The sequence below is a fragment of the Tetrahymena thermophila genome (genome assembly GCF_000189635.1).
Source record: "Tetrahymena thermophila SB210 genomic scaffold scf_8254667, whole genome shotgun sequence".
NCBI classification, from domain to species: domain Eukaryota; phylum Ciliophora; class Oligohymenophorea; order Hymenostomatida; family Tetrahymenidae; genus Tetrahymena; species Tetrahymena thermophila.
The window spans coordinates 1,275,172-1,297,035 of NW_002476434.1; the positions used below are offsets into that span (position 1 = coordinate 1,275,172).

General features: G+C 20.9%; 6 protein-coding genes across 6 annotated transcripts; all 6 read left to right on the forward strand. All coding sequences in view use genetic code 6, as the record gives it.

The window, feature by feature from the left end:
• Positions 1 to 714: 714 nt before the first annotated feature.
• On the forward strand, positions 715 to 3,192 carry TTHERM_000035589 (hypothetical protein; the record flags this gene model as incomplete). The annotated part of the gene is made up of 5 exons (XM_012797137.1): positions 715 to 799; positions 1,000 to 1,397; positions 1,552 to 1,810; positions 2,118 to 2,842; positions 2,917 to 3,192. The coding sequence occupies 5 exons, from the start codon at positions 715 to 717 to the stop codon at positions 3,190 to 3,192; spliced, it is 1,743 nt and encodes a 580-aa protein (XP_012652591.1).
• A 1,441-nt stretch (positions 3,193 to 4,633) lies between these two features.
• On the forward strand, positions 4,634 to 8,300 carry TTHERM_00035590 (hypothetical protein; the record flags this gene model as incomplete). The annotated part of the gene is made up of 5 exons (XM_971966.3): positions 4,634 to 4,765; positions 4,827 to 5,792; positions 5,851 to 5,898; positions 6,004 to 6,643; positions 6,886 to 8,300. Exons 1-5 carry the CDS (start codon positions 4,742 to 4,744, stop codon positions 8,298 to 8,300), a joined length of 3,093 nt encoding a protein of 1,030 aa, XP_977059.3. The 5' UTR covers positions 4,634 to 4,741.
• A 1,237-nt stretch (positions 8,301 to 9,537) lies between these two features.
• On the forward strand, positions 9,538 to 12,293 carry TTHERM_00035600 (A C2HC-type zinc-finger protein; the record flags this gene model as incomplete). The annotated part of the gene is made up of 8 exons (XM_971967.2): positions 9,538 to 9,718; positions 9,958 to 10,310; positions 10,483 to 10,566; positions 10,784 to 10,918; positions 10,993 to 11,056; positions 11,114 to 11,767; positions 11,822 to 11,993; positions 12,065 to 12,293. The coding sequence occupies exons 1-8, from the start codon at positions 9,640 to 9,642 to the stop codon at positions 12,291 to 12,293; spliced, it is 1,770 nt and encodes a 589-aa protein (XP_977060.2). The 5' UTR covers positions 9,538 to 9,639.
• Positions 12,294 to 13,349: 1,056 nt separating this feature from the next.
• On the forward strand, positions 13,350 to 15,101 carry TTHERM_00035610 (hypothetical protein). Its single transcript, XM_971968.2, has 4 exons — positions 13,350 to 13,539; positions 13,597 to 14,288; positions 14,345 to 14,563; positions 14,626 to 15,101. The coding sequence occupies exons 1-4, from the start codon at positions 13,503 to 13,505 to the stop codon at positions 14,722 to 14,724; spliced, it is 1,047 nt and encodes a 348-aa protein (XP_977061.2). The 5' UTR covers positions 13,350 to 13,502; the 3' UTR covers positions 14,725 to 15,101.
• Positions 15,102 to 16,448: 1,347 nt separating this feature from the next.
• On the forward strand, positions 16,449 to 18,209 carry TTHERM_00035620 (folate carrier protein, putative; the record flags this gene model as incomplete). The annotated part of the gene is made up of 5 exons (XM_971969.3): positions 16,449 to 16,584; positions 16,739 to 16,901; positions 16,961 to 17,126; positions 17,561 to 17,709; positions 17,855 to 18,209. 5 exons carry the CDS (start codon positions 16,449 to 16,451, stop codon positions 18,207 to 18,209), a joined length of 969 nt encoding a protein of 322 aa, XP_977062.3.
• A 1,068-nt stretch (positions 18,210 to 19,277) lies between these two features.
• On the forward strand, positions 19,278 to 20,608 carry TTHERM_00035630 (brix domain protein; the record flags this gene model as incomplete). The annotated part of the gene is made up of 5 exons (XM_971970.3): positions 19,278 to 19,463; positions 19,584 to 19,705; positions 19,768 to 19,985; positions 20,106 to 20,395; positions 20,459 to 20,608. 5 exons carry the CDS (start codon positions 19,278 to 19,280, stop codon positions 20,606 to 20,608), a joined length of 966 nt encoding a protein of 321 aa, XP_977063.1.
• Between the last annotated feature and the right edge of the window lie 1,256 nt (positions 20,609 to 21,864).

Genomic DNA, 21,864 nt, shown 5'->3' on the forward strand with positions numbered 1-21,864 from the left:
TAAAATTTTCAATTCATAAAAACACTACATATTTATTATTGATTGAACATTTTAACTATCTCTCTCTAAAAATAATAAAAAATAATTATTTTTTTCTAAACTTAATTGAATCAAAATTTATATTAAACATATTTTTAAATATATTTTTAATCATCAAAAAAAAATAAATAAAGAATACAATTTAAAAATTTCAATATTTACTTGTTAATAAACTGAAATCTTAAAATTTGAAACAAATTTCATAATATTTATTTTTTACTATACCCCAAATATCGCAACTAGCAATAGACTAATCAATAAAGCTATTAAAAAATATATAAATTGACCTTTGATGCTAAATACTTCATTTATCTTTGCAGCAATATATTAAATAATTTTTTTATAAAAAATGCAATTTTTATTTATCAATTTGTGAAAAGTGAGTAATTTCATTTAAATTTTTAAATAGATTCTTTAATTTATTTATTTGTTTTAGTATTTTTTTAGTAAAATAATTTAAATTAAAGAAAATTAATTTATTTAAAAATTAATTGAAAGTAATCAAAATATTTAAATTTTTTTTTGTTATAAGGAGGATTTGTTAGATAAATTATAATTTCAGAATAAGGGATATTCATTAATTAATTAATAATAAATGATTATTATTTTTACAGATAGGTTGAGAGATTTTATAATTAATTACTTTAAATTAATACAAATTAAATTAATTAGAGTATGAATCCGACAGAAAAAAAAGTAAAAGCAAGAACAAAATCTACTTAGCAACAAGCATAGCAATCTTCAAAGACTGAGAAAACTAGTAAGTTTATTATTAAAATTTTTAAGGCAGAGAGATTAGTATTCAAGAGAGATAAGCAAGCATTTTTAATATAAAAGAAGTCTTCTTCTTGCTTAATTTATAAAGTTATTTTTTATTTTATCTTCTGCTTTATAACTTTTCTTTGGAACTGATCTCTAATTACCACGTATAAGAATTAAATTTATTATTGCCATAGAAAGATTTGGAAGAGTCAAATGAGAAAGATAAACAATAATTAGGAATTTCACGATTGATTAGTAGTAGCTCAACATCAACTACATAACCTCCCCGCTAAACATCCTCGCAGCTACTTAATTAGCAATCTTAATCTTTAAATTCGATAAATAGTTAGGTTCCTTAGTTGCAATCATAATCATCTCAGAATTAGCAGTAGGCAGCTAAAATCGATTATAAAAAATAAAATGCAGGGAAATATAAGCCTCTTTATTCAACAGATTCTGATGATGATTTTATTCCCATAAAAAAGAAGAAAATTGAAGTAGAGCAGAAACCTGTACAACAAGTATAAACTAAAAACGAAGAAATCAAGCAATCTAATGTTATTATTATTCCCGTTGCACCTCTAAATATAAATAAAGTAAATATTTCATTTAGCAAGTCTTAATTAAACTGGTTGGTTTGTTTCATGATATTAATGAAAAGCTAATTATATTATTGTTTAAATGAGATTTTTAACAAATTGTTTAAAAGTTTTAAATCTTGGAAACATCATTATAAAAATTAATAAATAGTGCTTTTAAGATATATTGCTGCAAACATCAAAAGACTAATACTTATTGACCATGATTAAAACCATCCTTTCAGCAGGAAGTAAGAAATTAGCAGATAAATAAAGTGTTTTCAAAAAAACATGGACTTAATTGAGAAATTCAAATTGCTCCCATGAAGAATATTTAAAATGGGAGGAATAGCTTAAAAGAAATGAGGCATATGAGATTAAAGATATAAAGGAAACGACTATTTAAAGATTGATAAACAGCAAAATTAGAGGTAATTATTTTCTTTGAGCATTCATCTTTATGCTTCTAAAGTCAAACAAATAAATAAAAATATCTTATGTCTATATTTTAATTGATGGAGATAAATAATGCGATTTTTAGCGCCAAATTTACAAGAAAAGTTAAAAATCAACAAGCTTGCTTCATTTAAACATAACTACTACTTTTTAACTTATTCTAGACATAATTTATATATTTTATTAAAAATAAATTAATGAAAGAATTTATTTAAAAGTTTATTTGAAAAAGACATTTTTATTTACTATAATGATTTTAAAATATTTATTTTGAACAATTAGGTTTTGTAAGTTACGATTAGCTATTAGAGAAAGGTAAAAAGGAATATATTATCAGAAATAAATTAGAAGAAGATTCGCCTATTTTATCTAAAGAATTCAAGCTGGATGAGAAATCATACGATGAATTTAGAAATGATTAGTTTACTTTACTAGAAAAATTAATGAAAGAAAATAATTTAGTGGCTATTGATATGCTAAAACCAGATATGATGAAGTAAGCCAGAGAATTAGGCAGTCATGTTTCTATTAATCCATAACTGATAGATGAAGCACTACTTGATTAAGACCTACTACTTCCTGGACATATAGATAAAAGTGATGTGGAAAAGTAGTTAGAATTCTTAGAAGAAGAGGAAAATATTGTTTAAAAAGTTAGCTTATGTAAATATTTTGAAAATAAATAAAAAAATGAGCAATCTGCACTAACATAAAATCAATCCACAGACAATGGTAGCAAGTTTTCTTCATCTTTTACCTCTCCTAATCAAAATAGCAGTAGCAATAACGATCCTTACGAAATAGAAAAAAACATAGAAAAGTATTCATTCTAGAAAATTTTTAAGAGCTATGATGATTTTATTCATTTGCAACCTTCTGACAACTGTTTGATTGCAAAAAGAGTAAAATCTCTTCTTTTAGATATAAAATCTGATGAACTGTTCACAGATGCCAAATTTTAGAAAGAACAATTTGAAAAATACTAAAAAATGCTGAAATAGATAAATGTAATTTAGAATTTATTAATAATATTTTCCATCCATCGATCCATCCTTTTAAACTAATATTTAAAAATAAATAGGATATAGATTAATTTGATATTAATAAAGTAAGTGAAGAAACTCTTAAAAATTTAGTGGAAATAGCCGCTTACATTATGAATAATGTACATTATTTCTAAAAATTTAATTTAAAATGCGATTTACTACATCCTTTAGATTTATTATATGTGACTGAAAAATTTTTAAAATAATCCAACAACCAAAACTCTTCATCTTCAGGGTCATCTTCATCATCTAATTCCTCTACAAACTCTAACTAAGCTGCTACAGTAAATATATAAAATCAAAAAAGCTGAAAATAGATTAAATATTTAAAATATTTATTAAAACTCTATTTATTTTATGAATAATGTAATCAATATTTATCTGCCTTTTTATCTATCTTCTAATTTATTATAGATAATTATTCTTACTATTCATATAGCTCATATTTAAATAGTATTATTGTTTCTATTTATTCATAGACTTGATACTTTTATTTCATTATTATGGTTATCTCTATTTGTTATAAAAATGAAACTAATTACTAATTTAAAAAGCTGTAAAAATGATAAATAAATATATATTTTAATTATATTTGCTACATAAATATTATGTGCTTTTTTATGTAATTTATTATTTTTAAAGTTATATTTAAATAAAGTAATCATTTTTTAATTAGTAGCTAATACAATCAGCATATATAATTACAATCAAATAATTTAAAAATGAATAAAATTAATTTAAAATTATTATTCAAAACTTATTTATTTCATAAAAATGTAAGAATATGGATTTATTTTTTATGTATCATTGGCAATTAATTAATTTATTATAGTTATCTCTATTTATTTTATAAATTAAACCAATAAAAAAATTAAAAGATGTAAAATGATTAAATAAATTTATAATACTTATTTAAATTATATTTGCTACATAAATATTATATCCTTTTTTTATTATTCTAACTTATTATTTTTAAAGTTTTATTTAAATATATTAATAGTTTTTTAATTCGTAGCTTATACATTCAGTAGATATATGTATAATTTGAAAAAAAATAATATTTACAATTATTTTTCAAATTTATTTATTTCATAAAAATGTAAGAATGTGGTTTTTGTTTTATTTTATCATACTTAAATAAATTTTATATAAATACTCATTTAATTGTATTATTTTATAAAATGTTTGTTTTGTTAATTAATTAATACATTTCCTTATTATTTTATTTGTTAAATCTAAAAAAAAAATGTTTAATTGATTAAATAATTTCTTTTTTATTAAATGAAAAAAAATTTATTTGATTTAGGATTATTTAAATTAGAATTTTTTTAAAAAATTAAAGGTTTTAATTTGTTTTTATTTACTTACAGCTTTAATAAAGAGGAAACTTAAAAAATTGATTGAAAATATTTTTTATTTGCTAATATCTTTAGAAAAATTGTAACAGAAGGTAGGTTTAGTGTAATTTAGGATTATGTTTATACTTTTTTGCCTGAATTTTTAGAATATTTGATTTCTTTTATAATTTTAGACTTTTTTTTGACTAAACACAGTTGAAAATAAATATTAAGTTAAGTATGAATGGTTATTATAGTTATTTCTATTGAATAATTATTTAGAGAAAATAATAATTTTTTAATATTTAGTGGTAATTATTAATTAATTATATGACAAAAGCTAAGTATTCTTAACTTCCAGAATCAATATTAATTATATCTCAAATATTATATATTTTTTAATATTAATATTATTCTTTATTACTCTTTAGGTTTTTACTTTTCATTACTAAAAGCAGCAAAAGCTACATTATATTTTACTATTGAGTAATTATTTAGCATTCTTTCATAGTCTTTATTAAGAATGAGTTAATCGCCTTTGTAGAAAGTATTTTTATAAAAATTATTTTATTGTTAACATCATGCATTTTTAAATATTAATGTTATAGCAAGAAAATAAACCTAAGTCTATTTTAGAAGACTCACTGAAAGTAATATAAGAAAGAGCTAAAAAGTAGCATGGTGCTGTAGACAAATAGTAGGATAATGATTCTTAATAAATCCTAGAAACTAGTGTTGAATAAAAAAAGTAATTTCCTACTGATGATAATCCATTAAAAAATGCTTAATTAGATATCAATTCACTATAACTGAGAGCTAATGTAATATAATCTACAAACTAAAATACAAACTAGTCAACTAATTTAAGCAGTCAGAAAAGCTAGAATTAATATTAAATTGAATAAGCAGGAGATATTTAGAGTAAAAGTCTTTTGGATAGCTAGAATGAATTTACAAAGTAAAATCAATAGAGTGATGGCTTATAAAAGATCATCTTAACAAGTCCTTTAAGTTATCAAAAGAAAAATGAATCTAATAGGTATATTTAAGAAATTTAATTGAATAATCATGATAATAACATTAATTAAGATAAAAATAAATCTTTTGATTTTAATATGCCTAAAAATCATCCTTAAATCGAAATCAAATAATATGAATAGTATATTGGAGTATAAAGCCTAGATAATTAGGATTTTAAAGAAAAAAGATTAATTTCACCTATTATAAATGATTAAAAAAGTAATTCAAATTAATCTAAAACATAAAATGAATTTGATGTCATCAGCAATCAGAATAGTAACCAATACATATTAACTCCTATGTAAGAAAATAATTTTAGGAATAATGACACTGAATAAATTAAATAGTGCAGTTCAAGGTTCTTAACACCTGTCAAAACTGACTAGAATAAATGCAAGTTGTAATAAAAGTATTCATAAAAAGAAAAAGTAACCAAATAGATAAATGCAATAAGATAAAATTAAAGTTTAAGTGCTGCAGAAATCAACTAATCATCTCCTAATTAGGAAGAAAATAAGACCTCTTCCAAAAAAATTAATCATCAGCACTTTAGGGTTGATATATATTTATTTATTTATATAAATAGTTAAATAATTGTATTTTTAATAAAAGATGGATGGAAATTATTATCAAAGTAATAGTCCAGAAGATATGTCTTAGGTAAATGAATTACATCATTTATAATTTATTTTTTTATAAATTTATAAAACAATCAATAAAATATATTTGTTTAAGAAATGTTCATTCTTTTTTTATGATTAAAAGCACTCAAAAAATTAATTTGTCATTAGAAAATAAAGTAGTAGATTGTCTGGCTAAATAATAGAGAGAAAAAAAATTGGTGAAGAATAAGATCTCTAAAATTAAAAAAGAAGTATAGACTATAATAATAGAAATAATTAAAGATCAAATTCAGGAAAAAAATAGATATTTACAAAGAGCTACTACGATGATGAGAGCCATAAAAAGTTTATAATATAGAAAATAAAGGAAAGAAAATAGCTTTAAATGAAAAGAGAAAAATAATTCTTAGAATAGCAAGAACATCTAAAAAAGCAGGAAATTGAGGAACTTGAAGAGCAAAATAAAAAAAAAGAATAAGCAATCTAGTAAAGAGCAATTATTATTTAAGAAAGAATGAAAAAGAGTAAGTAATATAGAGAAAGTTTGGAAGCAAACAAATCATCAAGCAGAGAAAAATCTCCAATATTCGAGCATAGATAGAAACCGTTATATAAAGAATTACAAGAAAAATTTTAGCAAAACTAACAGTAAGAAATCGAAGAAAGAAAGAAGATTCTGGAAGCATAAAAAGCCAAAAAGTAAAACTATAAGATAGAGGACATAATTAAGCATCAAAAAGAATTGAGTCAGCAATTAAATGAGAGATAAAATTCTCAACAAAGTATCTATTTATTTATTAATTAAAAATTTATTGTCGACCTATTAAATAATTAATTAATTAATTAAAAGTTTTTATTTTATTTATTTAATAATTAATATGATTTACAGATTAAATAAATAATTCTAATTTAATATCTTTGTTTTTATTAAATTATTGAATTGGTTATTTAAAGTCAATATGTTTTTTAATCATAGAATAAAAAAATTAAAAATAAATTATAATTAACATTTTTATTATAAAAGAAAAAAGTTAATAATTAGACTGGCATTATGAAAAACCTAAATATTAATCAAAACTTTGGGAGATTTGTGAGTAAGAAAAGAATGAATCATACAAAAAAGAATAAGAAAAATAAATTATGAGAAGGTTAAGAGAAGAAAGAAGACATAAATTTGGCTAATAAATTAGGGAAGATAATAGCTAAAATAAAAACTAAATTAAATAAAATTAAAATAATGATAGTTAAAATGAGAATATGGATAACGATACAATTGATGACCATTTTTTAAGTTAAAGTAAATATTATCAACGAAATAGCCCTCACTAAATGGAAGCAGAAGGCAATTTAATAGAGATTAAAGATGAAAAAATAAATAAATCATAATAGAAAAATAAAAAATACTAAAATCATTCATACATAAATAAGCATCAATAAAGCGTCAACAGCTTTAATGAAAATAGCATAAATACTATCGAATTTAATTAAGAACATTAAAATTAGAAATACACGGAAAATTAAGTACTCAATAAAATCTCTAGTTCTTAGCATAATCTTTACCATCTTAGTAACAGGTTCAGAGGAAATAAATTAATTTAAAGGTAGTACACTGCAGATTAACTATTGATTTCTCATGATATGGGGAAGGAAAAAAATGAAAATTTAAACTAAAATAAATAAAATAAAAATATTAATTTTATGAAGCAAGATTAAAAAAATGAAAGCTAATTTGAGAAAAATAACTTCTTAAATTAATACTCCGTTTAAAACTTTCCAAATGTTTCAAAAAATTTTAGTCGAGAATTCTATCCAGATCTAAAATAAAAAAATCATCCTAAAAAAATATATTCTGCTAAAGAAAGACTAAATAGTGTTATAAGTAGCAACCAAAGTTTTAACAATCACAGAAATTATTCTAAAAATAGAAGCGAAAAAACGAATGATTCTAAAAGTACCTCAGAAATATACTAAGACTTAATTTAATTACATGATTAGAACTTAACTTAAAAATTAAATAATAAAAGCAAGAGTGTTCATGAAAGAGTAGAAGATGTCAAAGTCGAAACTAAAAAAATGGAACAAATTGCTAATAAATAACAAAAACTATTAAAGGTTTCTTCTAATGAAGAAATAGATAGAGTTTTTATATCAGAAATATATATTAAATCTATAAAAGCTAAATTAGCTGTGCTGGATGAGATTGTTCCTTTTTACAATTAGAATAACATAAATAATAACAACCACTCTAAGTCTTAGCAATAAGATATTCAAAAATAAGAAAATATTAACCAAAATATAAATCAAAATTCTTAAATAGTAAATAAAGAATAGTAAGATTCTTATATGTAAACCTAGTTTAGTTAAAATCATAGTAACAGCAACAAAAAAACATTAAGATTCGTTGATACATTATAAATATAGCAATAAGACAATTAATGAATTTACTTTTTACAAATAATCAAGAAATTCTATTTCAATCAAATAATCAAATTAGAATATTATTGTTTTTAGAGATTTAAAGAGTAAAAATTTTATGTACATATCAATAAAAATTTTATTTTATTTTTAAGAAATTTAATCAATAAATTAATCCAATTTTAAAAAATAAAATTATTTTAGATTTATATAATAAATAAATTATTAAGAAAATAAAAAATAGTTCATAAAAAAATTAAAAAGTTATTTTTTACAAATATATTTTATAATCATAAAAATGTTTATTACAGGGAAGATAAGGAATATTGAATGACTTATTTAAATTTCCTGAGTTTAATACAAAATTTGAATATGATAAAATAATAATTGATCAGGATGTTTTAAAGTAGATAATAAAAAAGCTAATAAATGAAAGATCAATTTCTAAGAATTAATTCTAAATAATTAATTTTTTAATACAATTTTATGAATTAATTTAATTTATTTAAGATTTCAAAAAATAATCAATTCAATATTAATTATTCAAATTTTATCATTATCCTTCAAATATTGACAAATAAATAAACTCAAGCGTTTTTACTTTATTTCTTAAATAAGATTCAAGATATTTCAAAAGATCCAGTTTTAATACCAAAAAAATCCAAATATATTTTTTAATTATTTTAAGTAATTTTTATTAAAATAATTTTGAATTGCACTTTGATGTTGTTAAAAATTAGAGGTGAAGGACTAAGTTACTTAACTACTTTAAATCAAATAAATAAACACTTGAATTATTTAAAGATTTTATTTTACAATTATTTAATACTTATTATGGCCAAATAATTTTATATTGAGCTAATATAATAAATTTTATCATTATTTTAATTTAATTTTTTATTATTTAAATGAGATTGCGTTTGATGATTATTTATTTATTTGAAAATGTTATACTTTTTATTTGCTTTTATAAATATAAGTCTGATTTATGTTAGTCCAAACTGCATTTTATGTATTAACGTTTAGCTAACAAGTAAATCAGAAAATAAAAGAATTATATATTTAATTCCACTCAATCAATAAATTGTAGTTTTTAAAAATATAGCAACTTAATTGTTTTAATTGTTGATTATGTTGGCGTTTACAGATTTATTAAAGAACAAAGAGTTATTTTTTAATGGGGAAACTAGCAAACAAGATTTTTATTTATTTTTTAATTTATTTATTTATTTATCTATTATTTGTTAACAAATTATGATGAAATAATAAATAAATTACTTTTTATTTACTAATTACTCAAAAAAAATTGAATTAAGCTAAACCAAATTTGAGAAAGTTGTATTAAATATCAACTAAAAAGTAAATGAATGGAGAAGGATAGTTGAATTTTGTCTCTGATTTTCAATAGCTTGAATAAAAAGAGAGACTAGATTTAAATTTTGGTATTTTTAAAATAAAATTTTTATATACAAATAATTTTCTTATTTTATTGTTGCTAGAGTTGTTTTGTTTTTTTTTTTTTGCATTTGTGTTTTATCAAGAGAAGACTTAATAATTAATCCTACTTGCTTTTTCTAAGCTTAATAAAAGCTATTTTTATAACCAACAACAAGTTGCTTAAAAACAAATCATTTTTTCTTTAAGCTGAGTTCTTACTAATCATATTTTATTTTTATGTTAGACTCCTTACTAGATGATCAAGAGAAGGCAGACGCGGAGTTGAATAACAGTGTTTTCACTTTTGCATAATAACATAATAGTATGATTGATGATTAACTTTAACTTGCATAAAACACAAATTAGTAACCATCTAGTTAATAAAACTCAGCATTTCCTTCTAAGGTCCTGTTAGAGACTAACTAAAATTTCTAAACTTATGAAACTTGTAATAATTGTAACCGCTAATTCTTCTAGGGTCGCCTTAATCTTCATTAAAAATCTTGCAAACCATAGAATCCATTAAAGCCTCTAAATATGTTGAAAATAAATAATATTCTATCCAACTCTAATGAATAAAGTGGCTTAGGTTCAAAAGTAACTTTTAATATATAACATTTGATTTATTTTATGCAAGCAAATAACATAAAAAATATTTATTATTTCGATTTAAGTGGACATAAGTGCCATCAAGTAGTTAAATTTTTGTTGATGCACTTTTTAACATTTTAAATGTCACTGCTAAAATTTAATTTTCAAATCTAAAAAGTAAGGTAAAAAAAAGAAATTAGGTTATAGAGAAGTTTTAAGTTCTAGACTAAGTGCAACACCTACAACTGCTGGAAGTGTTGAAGTAATTAAATCTATAATTTATAAAATTATTTTTTGTGAACTTTTAAGTAGATATGTAATATAAGAATAAATATTATTGTAAAAATTCAAATAATTATACAAGAAATTTGGTGAATAAAACTATTATACTATTTAAACAACTAAACAATTTATACAATTTTCAATTATTCGTTCGTTTATATGCAATAAATAATTCTAACAAAATTTTGTATTAATAGAAATCCGTTAATAACTAGAATGATTTGAAATTTGTGCAACCAGATGAATAAGTATCTACAAACTTAACTACAATTCCGAAGTGGAAAATTGAGCATTAGAGCTTACTATTAAGTATCAAGCCTGCTTAAATGAATGTAATTTAATTACTTAAATAAAAGATTAATCAATAAATAAATTTATTTAATTTTTTTGTTGTATAAATTTTTAGTCTTCAGATTTCATATATTAATAGTATGTTTAGTGCCAATATTGTTTGAGGAAATTCAAACCATGTAATAATTAATATCTAAATTATAATAATAAATTAAAGATTATATAATTAAATATAGAAGTAGCTGAATAGCATATACCTAATTGCAAGAATATCTTTAATCGCCCAAAACCACCTAAAAAATAGTAAGAAAAAGAGAATGAAGGTAAAATGTAAAATGAAAGAAGCTCAAATAAGCTCAAAATTAGAAAAGAGCTAACTGAAAAAGAAGAAGAAATCAAAAATATATCATCTTATGAAAATAGTGAAAGAGTTAATTTGAAAGAAAAACTTTTTTAAATTAATGACTCGTTTGATAAATCTATTACACAAATTAAAGAAATTGAAATATTTTAAATAAATCCTCAAACTTTAAGCAAAAATTTGCTTGAAAAGAGCTCAAAAAATACTTCAATTGCTACAAAAAAAAAGTTCAAACACATTGACAGAAAACTTTCCTTTTTTAATTCATCTATTAGGGATTCACACTATTTTGATTTGGAAAAAAATAATGTTTAAAATTAAAGTTTAAAGACATTGAATAAGGTAGGAAATATAGAACTCCACAGAAATAAATCAGTTTAAAATTAATTGTATGACGCTTCTTTATTTGGCTGTGATCACTTAGAATAAGCAGACTCTCAAATTAAGGTATTAAACCAATCATCCTCTGCTACTCAGCTTCCATTTATTTAAGACAAAAGAATTTCTAACAAACTTAATTAACTCTAAGGTAAAATAAATATACTTTTTATTTCCTTATAAATTAAATAAATTACTTAAAAAGAAATAAGAGAAAATTAGGGAGGTTTTAATTATGAGAACGTAATAAATAGAAGTAAAAACTATTCACAAGTTACTTGCCCTCATTGTGAAAGAATATTTTCAAAAAATGCAGCTCCACGTCACATACCAATTTGTAAAACTATCTTAAATAAACCAGCCCGTCCTTTAAAAAAGTAAACTTTAATACTAATTTTTTAAAAAAATGTTATTTAGCTAACTAACTAAATAAAAAATTAACAACTAGATCTTCATCAAGCTAGTTGTAAACTTTGATCAAATAAAACTCTTCTTATGGAGACATTTTCAAAACAAACTATGAGTAAAAAGGAAAGAATAAGTCAACTACCATTTAAGAATAATAGTCTCTTTCGGTGTTCTAAAATTAGTAAATTAGTTGTTTTTGCACTTAGTGTGGAAGTTAACTTTTTTACAGCTTCAAATATTGTAGTAGTTGTGGCAAAAAGAGATCTTGAAAAATCAGTTGTTTATTAATATAAAAAGAATATTTTATGAACAATTTTTTAATTTACATGATAATGAATGAATGAGTGATGTTATATTTATATTTATAAGATAGTTTATTTATTAATTTATTTTGAATTTTCATTTTTCAAGTTAAATTGAAAGAAAGAATCAAAAAATTTCTTTAATAATATTTTAAAAATAATTTTAGGTTTATTTTTATTAGATTTGTTTAATATTAACCAAATTACTCATTTAAGGGGGTAAAAGAATTACCAAAAAATAATTTTATTTTTGTTTAAAATTTTTAAAAAATTACTTTATCAAAAAAATATTATTTTTTAGTACATTAATTAATTAGGATTTACAGTAAACTAAACTAATTTTAATCTTATTACTTAATTATGAAATAATATAATGATATAAGTATAATTTATTTTTTACATAATAAAAATAAATTGAGATAAGTAATTAATAGAAATTTTATTTTCTAAATACTAATTTTAAAATGTTTATCATAAAAATATATTTTAAATACTGCTTAGACAAATTTATCATAAAATTCTATATGAGCAGTAATCATATTTATGTTTTTAAATTCATTGATTTGGTAATAAAAAAAGGAATTTTATTGATCATAAAACAATTATTATTTCAAATTTTAAGAAATAAAATATTTCATTTATTTTTATGTATAAATAAAGCAGGCTTATGTTTTTTAAATTCATATTTTATTTTTTGATAATTTCATAATCTATTAAGTTTATGATTGCAGGCAAATCCTATTTAATTAAATTAGTAGGCAATACTTTATGAATGTATAATTATGAGAAATTATTTGATGAAATAAAGTACTTACTTACTAATAAATAAATATGTGAATAATATTTGTGTCATATAAAATTTATTTTTAATTTTAAGAATTCGTTATAAACGACTCTAACTATAAAATATAAAGAGTGTTTATTCTTTAATATATCCCTTAGATATTTGTTAATATTTTCTGATAAATAAGCTAATAGTCCATACAAGTTAAGTGCAATTATCTTTATTAAAAACTAATAAAAATTTTTTTCTTAAATTTAACTAATATTTACAAGCAAATATACACACACACACCAATTTCTATAAAGCTTATTTATTGCTTTTAAAAACAAATAAAGAAAATAATTTTTTCTTAAGTTTCTAAACTAAAAATATAAAACAAGGCGATACTTTTAATGAGCAAAATGTCATTTTCAAACAGATTTAATTCAAGTAAAAGAGTTTATTTTTATTCATAAAAATTTATTATGATAATTTATCCATAAATAGATTAAGAAGGAGAGGAGGAGGACATAGAATATAATTAAATGGAAACTAATAATTATTATGATAATTAATATGAGTAGCAAAATAGCAATTAATTCAACTAAGTAGGGTCTTTCAAATAGACCTATGCTTTAGATAACTATAATAATGAAGAATCAGATCATGGATTTGAGTCAACTGATTAATTTAGACATAATAACTTTGATTTATTTGTTGTAAAAAAGAATGAAAATATAAAAAAATCACCTCTCCAGCCATATTAAAATCAAGAAAACTACAATTACAATAAACAAACTAGAAGCAAAAGTCCTTCTATATCACAATTACCTGATTTTCTAAAAAATCAAGCAGAGAGAAGCAGTTCATATATAAAATTAGGTAGCAGTCAACAATAATCTAAGCAATAAATATAAAATGAAAGGTGTTAAAAGTTATATGAATTGGGTGAGAAAAAAAGATAAGAGCTAATGTAAAAAAAGAGAGACAGCGACATCCTTAAAGAAAATTAATCTCAATGCACTTTTAGACCTTAATCTTTCACTAAAAAATCTATCTACAGTGCATAAACATAATCTTCATTGAATATATTTGAAAGGACTAATCTGTGGAATGAATAAAAGAAGTTAAAAATAGACTCCATAAAAGAAGCTGATAAGGATAAAGATTTGGAAGAGTGCACTTTCTAGCCCTAAATTGTAAAAAAAATTAAATTCATTAATTTTTTAATAAAAATAATATTATTTTAATCAAGAAAAATAGCAAGCAATCACATTTAGTAAATATGTCTATATACCCAAATCAGAATGGTATAGGATTAAAGGGAGTAGATAAATTTTTAAAAAGGTAAATATTAGCTCGTCGTGCAAAGGAAGAGCTTGAAGCTTAAAAGGAAAACCCTTTTTGCCATGTAGAAAATAAAAATGTAAACAAGAATATAGACCAAATTCCAATACAAACATTAACTAAAAGAGTAATTCTTAAAATTAGAAATATATATTTATTTACTCAATAATAAAATTGTAATTAAAATAGGCAAAAATATAAGAACAAGTATGTCAATCTCAAGATTATCAAAATTTTAATTAAGCTATAAAGAATTTAAGATATCAATTACATAATATAGAAATTTGATGAAGGCATTGAATTAGTAAGTTTATGAAATAAGATAATAAAATTAATTTTATTAATATCATTAATTAATTAAAAGATTTAAAATATATATTATATCATTGTTATTCCAATTAAAATAATAATAAAAACATAAATAAATAGCTCTTAACTATCGTTTCTTATTTAAAACTTTCTGATTTTAGAATTCTCAATTCTACAAAACTCAATTAATTTTTTAAGGGATAATAAAAATAAAACTTTAATGTGCTTGCTTTTATATATAACTTTCAATATTAAGTAAATATTTATGAGCAGAATATTGAGATAGATACATAAATGATATTATTAAATGTTAAAAGTAAGTTTCATATTTTCTTTAGATAATTGTAAAAAAAAATTAATAAATACTTAATACTTTGATTGATTGATTTATTTATTTATATTTTTCTCAAGATTATTTTAATTTTTTTCTATAATACATTTTAAGTTTGGAAAAAGCTCCAAAATTTTTATATTAAAAGAATCTTTTTTAAAATATTTTTTATTTATTTTAACATAAATGTGAAAAAAAATAATTAAAACAAATTACATTTTTTATTTATATCCATTTTATTTAATTCTATGTTATGTCTTTTTTTTTATATATTTTCTTAAATTTGGTATGTGAATATAACTCATTGATTAATTTATACATAATAATTAATTTAAAATTTTAAAATTGCCTAAAAAATATTTTCTCTTGCCTAATTTTTGTTAAATATATTTTTAAATTATTTTTATTAAAAGAAGATGGTAAATTCTTAAATAAACCTAAATATTTGCATACTCTATTATTCTGAATAGCTTCTTTAAAGCCAAATAACACTTTGTTTTTTGATCACTTAAAACCAAAAAATAATTTTACATTTTTATTTGAAATTGCTTCTTTCTTTTAATAAATTATAGATAAATAAAATTGAATGAAATGTAAATAAATGAATAACCAAGTTTTTAATAAATTTTTTGTTTAGAAAAAAATAATAAAAAATGAAAAAATTGTAAATTATTTATTTATTTATTTGGTTAATTGAAGAATGAAAAAAATTAATTATTTTTTTTTAAATAAATACATTCGAAAATAAAATATTTAAATTTAATTAATATTATTGTAAATCTAATTAGAACAGTATTGGATAACTAAAGCTGAGTAAAAGATAAATTTACAAGGAAATTAAATTTTTGATTTGATTTAGCTTATTTACCTAATTTTACAGTCTAGTTTACAAAGAATAATTACAAGTGAGGCAAATTTTTATTATTTAAAAGCCCATAGATTTTTTCTAAATAGTTCCAATTGTAAATTTTATTGTTTTAGGATTAAAACTGATCTTATACTAGTTAAGGTTCTAAAAGACTAATGGACAGAAAAAAATTTAGAAAAAGGAGATGGAGAAAAATTGCGTACTAGCTGACTAATTATCTGAAAATATGACAGCATTTTAGACTATAAGGTAGTAATTTTAACTAAAAATATTAAAGTTCGAGCAAAATCTGTGAGTTAAACAAAAATAATGTAATATATTCACAAAATTACAAACAAATATCAACATATAACAAATAAAAATTTCTATTAACAAAGGAGAAAGATTAAGAATACTCTCTCTATCATATATTTATATATTAATTAAATCATAAAAAAATATTCAAGTAAATTAAGTTCATATAATAAAGAAGTAAATCACAAACAAGTTGGCATAAACTATAATATGTAAGCAACAGTCAAAAATTAGTAAAAACCCAAAAGCTAAATTGAAAGCTTTAAGTATTCTTTTGCAGCATTTTGCTCTACCTTTTGCGTTTAGATTTTGCACCCATTTGACTTAATTAAGACAAGATTTTAGAGTAATTCATTATTTTTAGCTTTATAAGAATACCATTAAAAAAAGAATAACAATAGAACTAAGCTCATTTTAAAATAGAATTAATTATGAATCATCATATTAATTAAAATAAAATTAGAGAAACAAATTAATTTGTTTTTAAAAATAAAAAATAGGCCATGATGGAATGAAAGGTGGAAATAATATAGTTCCTTAGTACAAAAATATAAGAAATGCCTTTTAGACTATATACAGTCAAGAAGGTGTAAGAGGATTATATAAAGGATTTGGATGGACTTTATTTGCTCAGTCTGTTTCAAGAGTTCTCTTTTTCACATTGTAAAAATACTTCCTTAATAATTCTAGGTCATGTTTTAAATGCATATTTTATTCAAAAGATATGAAAAGAGCAGAGATTTCTATGAGAAGATTTTATAGCATCAAAGCAAAGAATTTCAAATCTTTGTGGCTTCTACACAGAGTGGAGTTATTGCAACATTTATCACAACTCCTATGTGGATATTGAAAACAAGAATGCTTTTGAACACCAAATAAAATATATCTGTAAATAAAATTTATTTTATTTAGTGATATTATAAATTTTATCACTTACTTACTTACACACACATGCAAAATAAATGATTTGTTTGATATTAATTTTCGGAGTTTTAATCTTAATAAGACTTTAAATCTATTTAATAATTTTGAAGGATTTCATACTACTGAAAATAAATAGTATTGCATGGTAAAAATTTAATAAGCTGAGTTTTTTAGTTGTCTAAATTTATGCCAAAATTTTAATAATTTATTCCTTATTTTTTAGCACAAAATATTTATCTATTTGTCTCTGGAAAGAATATACTTTTGTTCTATACTATCTATTTTTTTTCTAATAAATACTAACAATAAACTACGAAAATTTGTGGATTTTCCAGAATATTTCTAGTTATTTATTTTTACATCAAATATTTAATTGAATAAATTTTTATAATTAATAGGGGTATTAGAATCTTAACAGCGCTATATTATCAATTTACAATGAACACGGTATTCTAGGTTTCTGGAGAGGTTTAAGTGTTTCACTTCCTTTGTGTTTCCATGGCACAATTTAAATGTCAGTATTTGAGAAGGTTATGCAAATCACTCGGTAAAATTTTATACATTAATTGCATTTATTTTCTTAAAACGTAAAAAATAAAGAAAGGGAGATAAGAGTTTTTAAAATTGAAAAACGATATTAATTTTCTAATTATTAATTTAATTTGTCTTATAAATTATATTATAACTAATAGACCTATTGCCTAAGACGACACATATAATATTCGACCCGCTTTCGCGGGATTTTTCAGTAAATTATGTGCTATTTTAGCTACATATCCGTTGTAAACCCTGAGAACTAGAATATAGTAGAATCAATATATTCATACTAGTGATGGACACTTAAAGTCTCCTAAATATAAAAATGTAAGAGATGTAGTCTACAAATTGTATTAAAAAGAAGGTATATTAAGTTTATATAAGGGCGTTAAACCTTCTCTAATTATGAATTTACCTTCTAACTCAATTTACTTCTTCTGCTATGAATTTTTCAAAAAAGCTTTAAATATTTCAAGAGATCAAAAAGAAATCAAAAATCAAAAACACTGAAAGAAATTCTAATCATAACTAAAGATTTAATAAATCATAAAAATTAAATTATTTATAATAGCATAAATGTAAATAAAATGTTTAATATCAATCTATTCATCCATCTTTTAATTATTGATGTATTTACTTTATATTAATTTTATAAAACCCTAGTAAAAATAGATTCATAATTTTTAAAATTATTAAATAGATTGTATTCAATTATAATTTACTCTTTATTTGTATTTGTTTTTAGTAGGTTTTTTCAATGGTTAGGTTCTTCAAAGAATCATTGAAAATATTTTTAATTGTCAATTATTAAATATATTGTATACAATTATAATTTACTCTTTATTTTTATTTGTTGTTAGTTGGTTTTTTCTTAAATGGTTAGGTTTATACAAAAAAACATTGAAAATATTTTTAATTGTCATTCAATATTAAATTAATTTAATTTCAATATTTACTTAAAGGTTTTAATTAATTTAAAAATTTTAAAAATATTTTTAATTCTAATTTTAGTAAATATTTTTAAAAGAATGATTTTTGTTTTTTTTAAAAAAAAATATGTTAATAGAGTTTAAAGATTTAATTTATTTAAAAGAAATGTCTTATTTTGTAATAAAAACATTTTTTTAAATGAAAATAAATTAATTTTTTTAAAAAAATGAAAGTAAATTATTTTTAAAAATTGTTTTGGTTAGTTTGTTTTGCAAGATAATTATATAGATATATTTTGAATTTATTAATAAGTAGAAAGTAGGATTTTTAACAGAAAAATAAAAAGACTGAAAATTAGGTAAAAGAAGGATTGTCCTACTTTTATTAAGTAGTAGTAGCAAAAAGATGGGCAATTATCAAATGGAAGATTAATAGAGAGAGACTGGTCAAATTTAATAAATATCAAAAAAATAAAAACCAAATCAAAGAGGAGTGAATATAATTAATAAAAATAGTGAAGTAATAAGATATAGATCTATTGAATCTATCTGATTGATAAAATATATTAAGCTTATTTTATAAAAAAACTAAATTAAAGAAACAAGCAATACATATATATAATTTGATATTAATAGTTACTAAATAAAAATGGAAATTGTTGATAAAGAATAGAATTTAGCCAAAATTGATAAGGAAATTCGTACTCCTAAAACTGCTAGAGGTCGTAGACTCTTAAAGAAGAGAGAGCCTCAACTCGAAGAAGGCAGCAAAAAGACAATTTTCATTAAAGGAAAAAAAACTTCAGAAGATGTTTCAAAGATAATGAAGGACATTGTAATTAATTAATTAAATATTTTGATTGCTTTCTTTTTGAATATTAACTTCTGCTACTAAAAAAATAAATTTATGATCTTGGAATAGCAAATATGAACTTTCTTTTTTAAATTAAAATAGTACACTTTGAAAAAAATCAATTCTGTCAATTTTTCTAATAGACATGATGTTTTACCTTTTGAAAATGTTTAACCTATTGAAAATTATTGCAGCAAGCAAGATTGCAGTCTCTTCGTTTTTGGGTATTTATTATTTTATTACATTTTAGCAAGCAATGATTACAATTTTTTTATACTAAATCAAGCTCCCACAATAAAAAGAGACCTGATAATCTCATTCTTGGTAGATTATTTGATGGACATCTTCTTGATATGGTAGAATTTGGAGTCAGCAACATGAAATCTCAATCTAGCTTCACAAGTATTATCGATATTCCTTCTTAAGCTCGTCCTGTTTTAGTTTTCTAAGGTCCTCTCTTCGATTCTGAACCTACCTTTATGAAAATTAAGAACCTTTTAAATGGTAATTAAGCAAAATGAATACATAAAATTTATAAAAAAAAAGAATTATTTTTTAAAGATTGAACTTGGAGCAAAAAAATTTCAAAATGAAAATATTAATATTTTTTAATTTATTTTTTAGATTTCTTTGTCGAAAACATCAACGTAGCTGAAATAGATATTATGACTGGTATGAGATATACAATAGTTTTTACTGCTAATGAAAAAAATATTTTGATGAGAACTTATGCTATAAATATCAATAAAAGTGAAGTTAATAAGGAAGATTTATAATCAAATAGTAATGCATCTGCAATATAATTAACTGAAATAGGGCCCTCTGCTGACCTTACAGTTAGAAGAGAATAATGGGCTTCTGATGAAACTATGAAAGTTGCCTGCAAACAACCTAAAGTAGTCAAGAAGAAACAAGTATATATTTTTTAATAACTTAAACAAATAAATAAATAAATTACTTTTTTTAAATCAAATTAGGATAAAAATAAATTCACAGATGCATTGGGCAATACAGTTGCTAAAATCTATACTAACCATCAAAACTTTAATGTGTTAGCTCTTAAAAAGAGAAAGAAACTAAAAACTAACAGCGGAGAAGAAAAAACTATCGATGTCGACGATTTGTGAAAAACCTGAATTTATATTTTAAAATATTTTAGTAATAATTATAAATAAAAAGATTATTCTTAGCTATAAAAGAATAAAAGTAACTCAACTCTAGCACATTTTAGCAATAAACTGATAAAAGGAAAAGCATTTAATAATAAATAATTTTATAAAAGCCTTAAAATAATTTACCCTGCTTTATTTTAAGATAGTCTCAACAAAATTGCTCTAATCATACAAATTAATTTCATTTTTATTCATTATATAAAATTGTTAAATAATTAAACTAAACAATGTAAATCTCTATTATTTATATCACCTTGTTGAGTATCTTAAATATTTCATTTTATCACCTAATTAAATCTTTTTAATATAATTATTTACAGAATCCAATTTCAAATTAGTCAAAATTTTCTCAAAAAAAATTAATTTACTTTTTATCAAAAAAGAAACAAAAAAACCTAGATTATTTATTTTTATTAAATTATTAAAATTTTAAACTTTTAAAATTCAGTTTTATAATAAGCCAAAAAAAATAAATAAATTATATTTCATTATCATGTAGTTATACATTTTATCTAAAAGCATAAAATTGTTTAATAAAGCAACAAAAAAACATAGATTTTTTATTTTTATTGAAATTTTAAGCTTTTAAAATTAAGTTTTATAATAAGCCAAAATAAAAAAATAAATATATTTCATTATTGTGGTTATTGATTTTATCTAATATTATGAGTAGAAAAATTGCTTAATAAAGCAACAAAAAAACCTAAATTATTTATTTTTATTGAAATATAAAACTTTTAAAATTCAGTTTTATAATAAACCAAAAAAAAAAAAAAAATTATACTTCATTATTATGTAGTTATTGATTTTATCTAATATAGTTAAATTGTTTAATAAAGCAACAAAAAAACTAAGATTATAAATTTTTATTGAAATTTAAAACTTTTAAAATTCAGTTTTTTTATAAGCCAAAATAAAAAAATAAATTAATTTTAATTATTGTGGCTATTGATTTTATCTAATATTTTAAGTAGTAAAATTGTTTGTTTGCACAAAAAGTGGTTAAGTGGAAATTAAATTATAGTAAATTTTAGATTTTTTAAAAATTGTAAGAAAATAAATGGTTGCTATGACTACTCTCTTAACAAAATTTTTTGCTTAAATTTTATATTTAATTTACTTTGAAAAAAAAATGAGTGAATTAGGATAGTAATTTTTTTTTTTGAATATATTTTTATTGCTTGTTAATTACCTTAATTAATTTTATATAA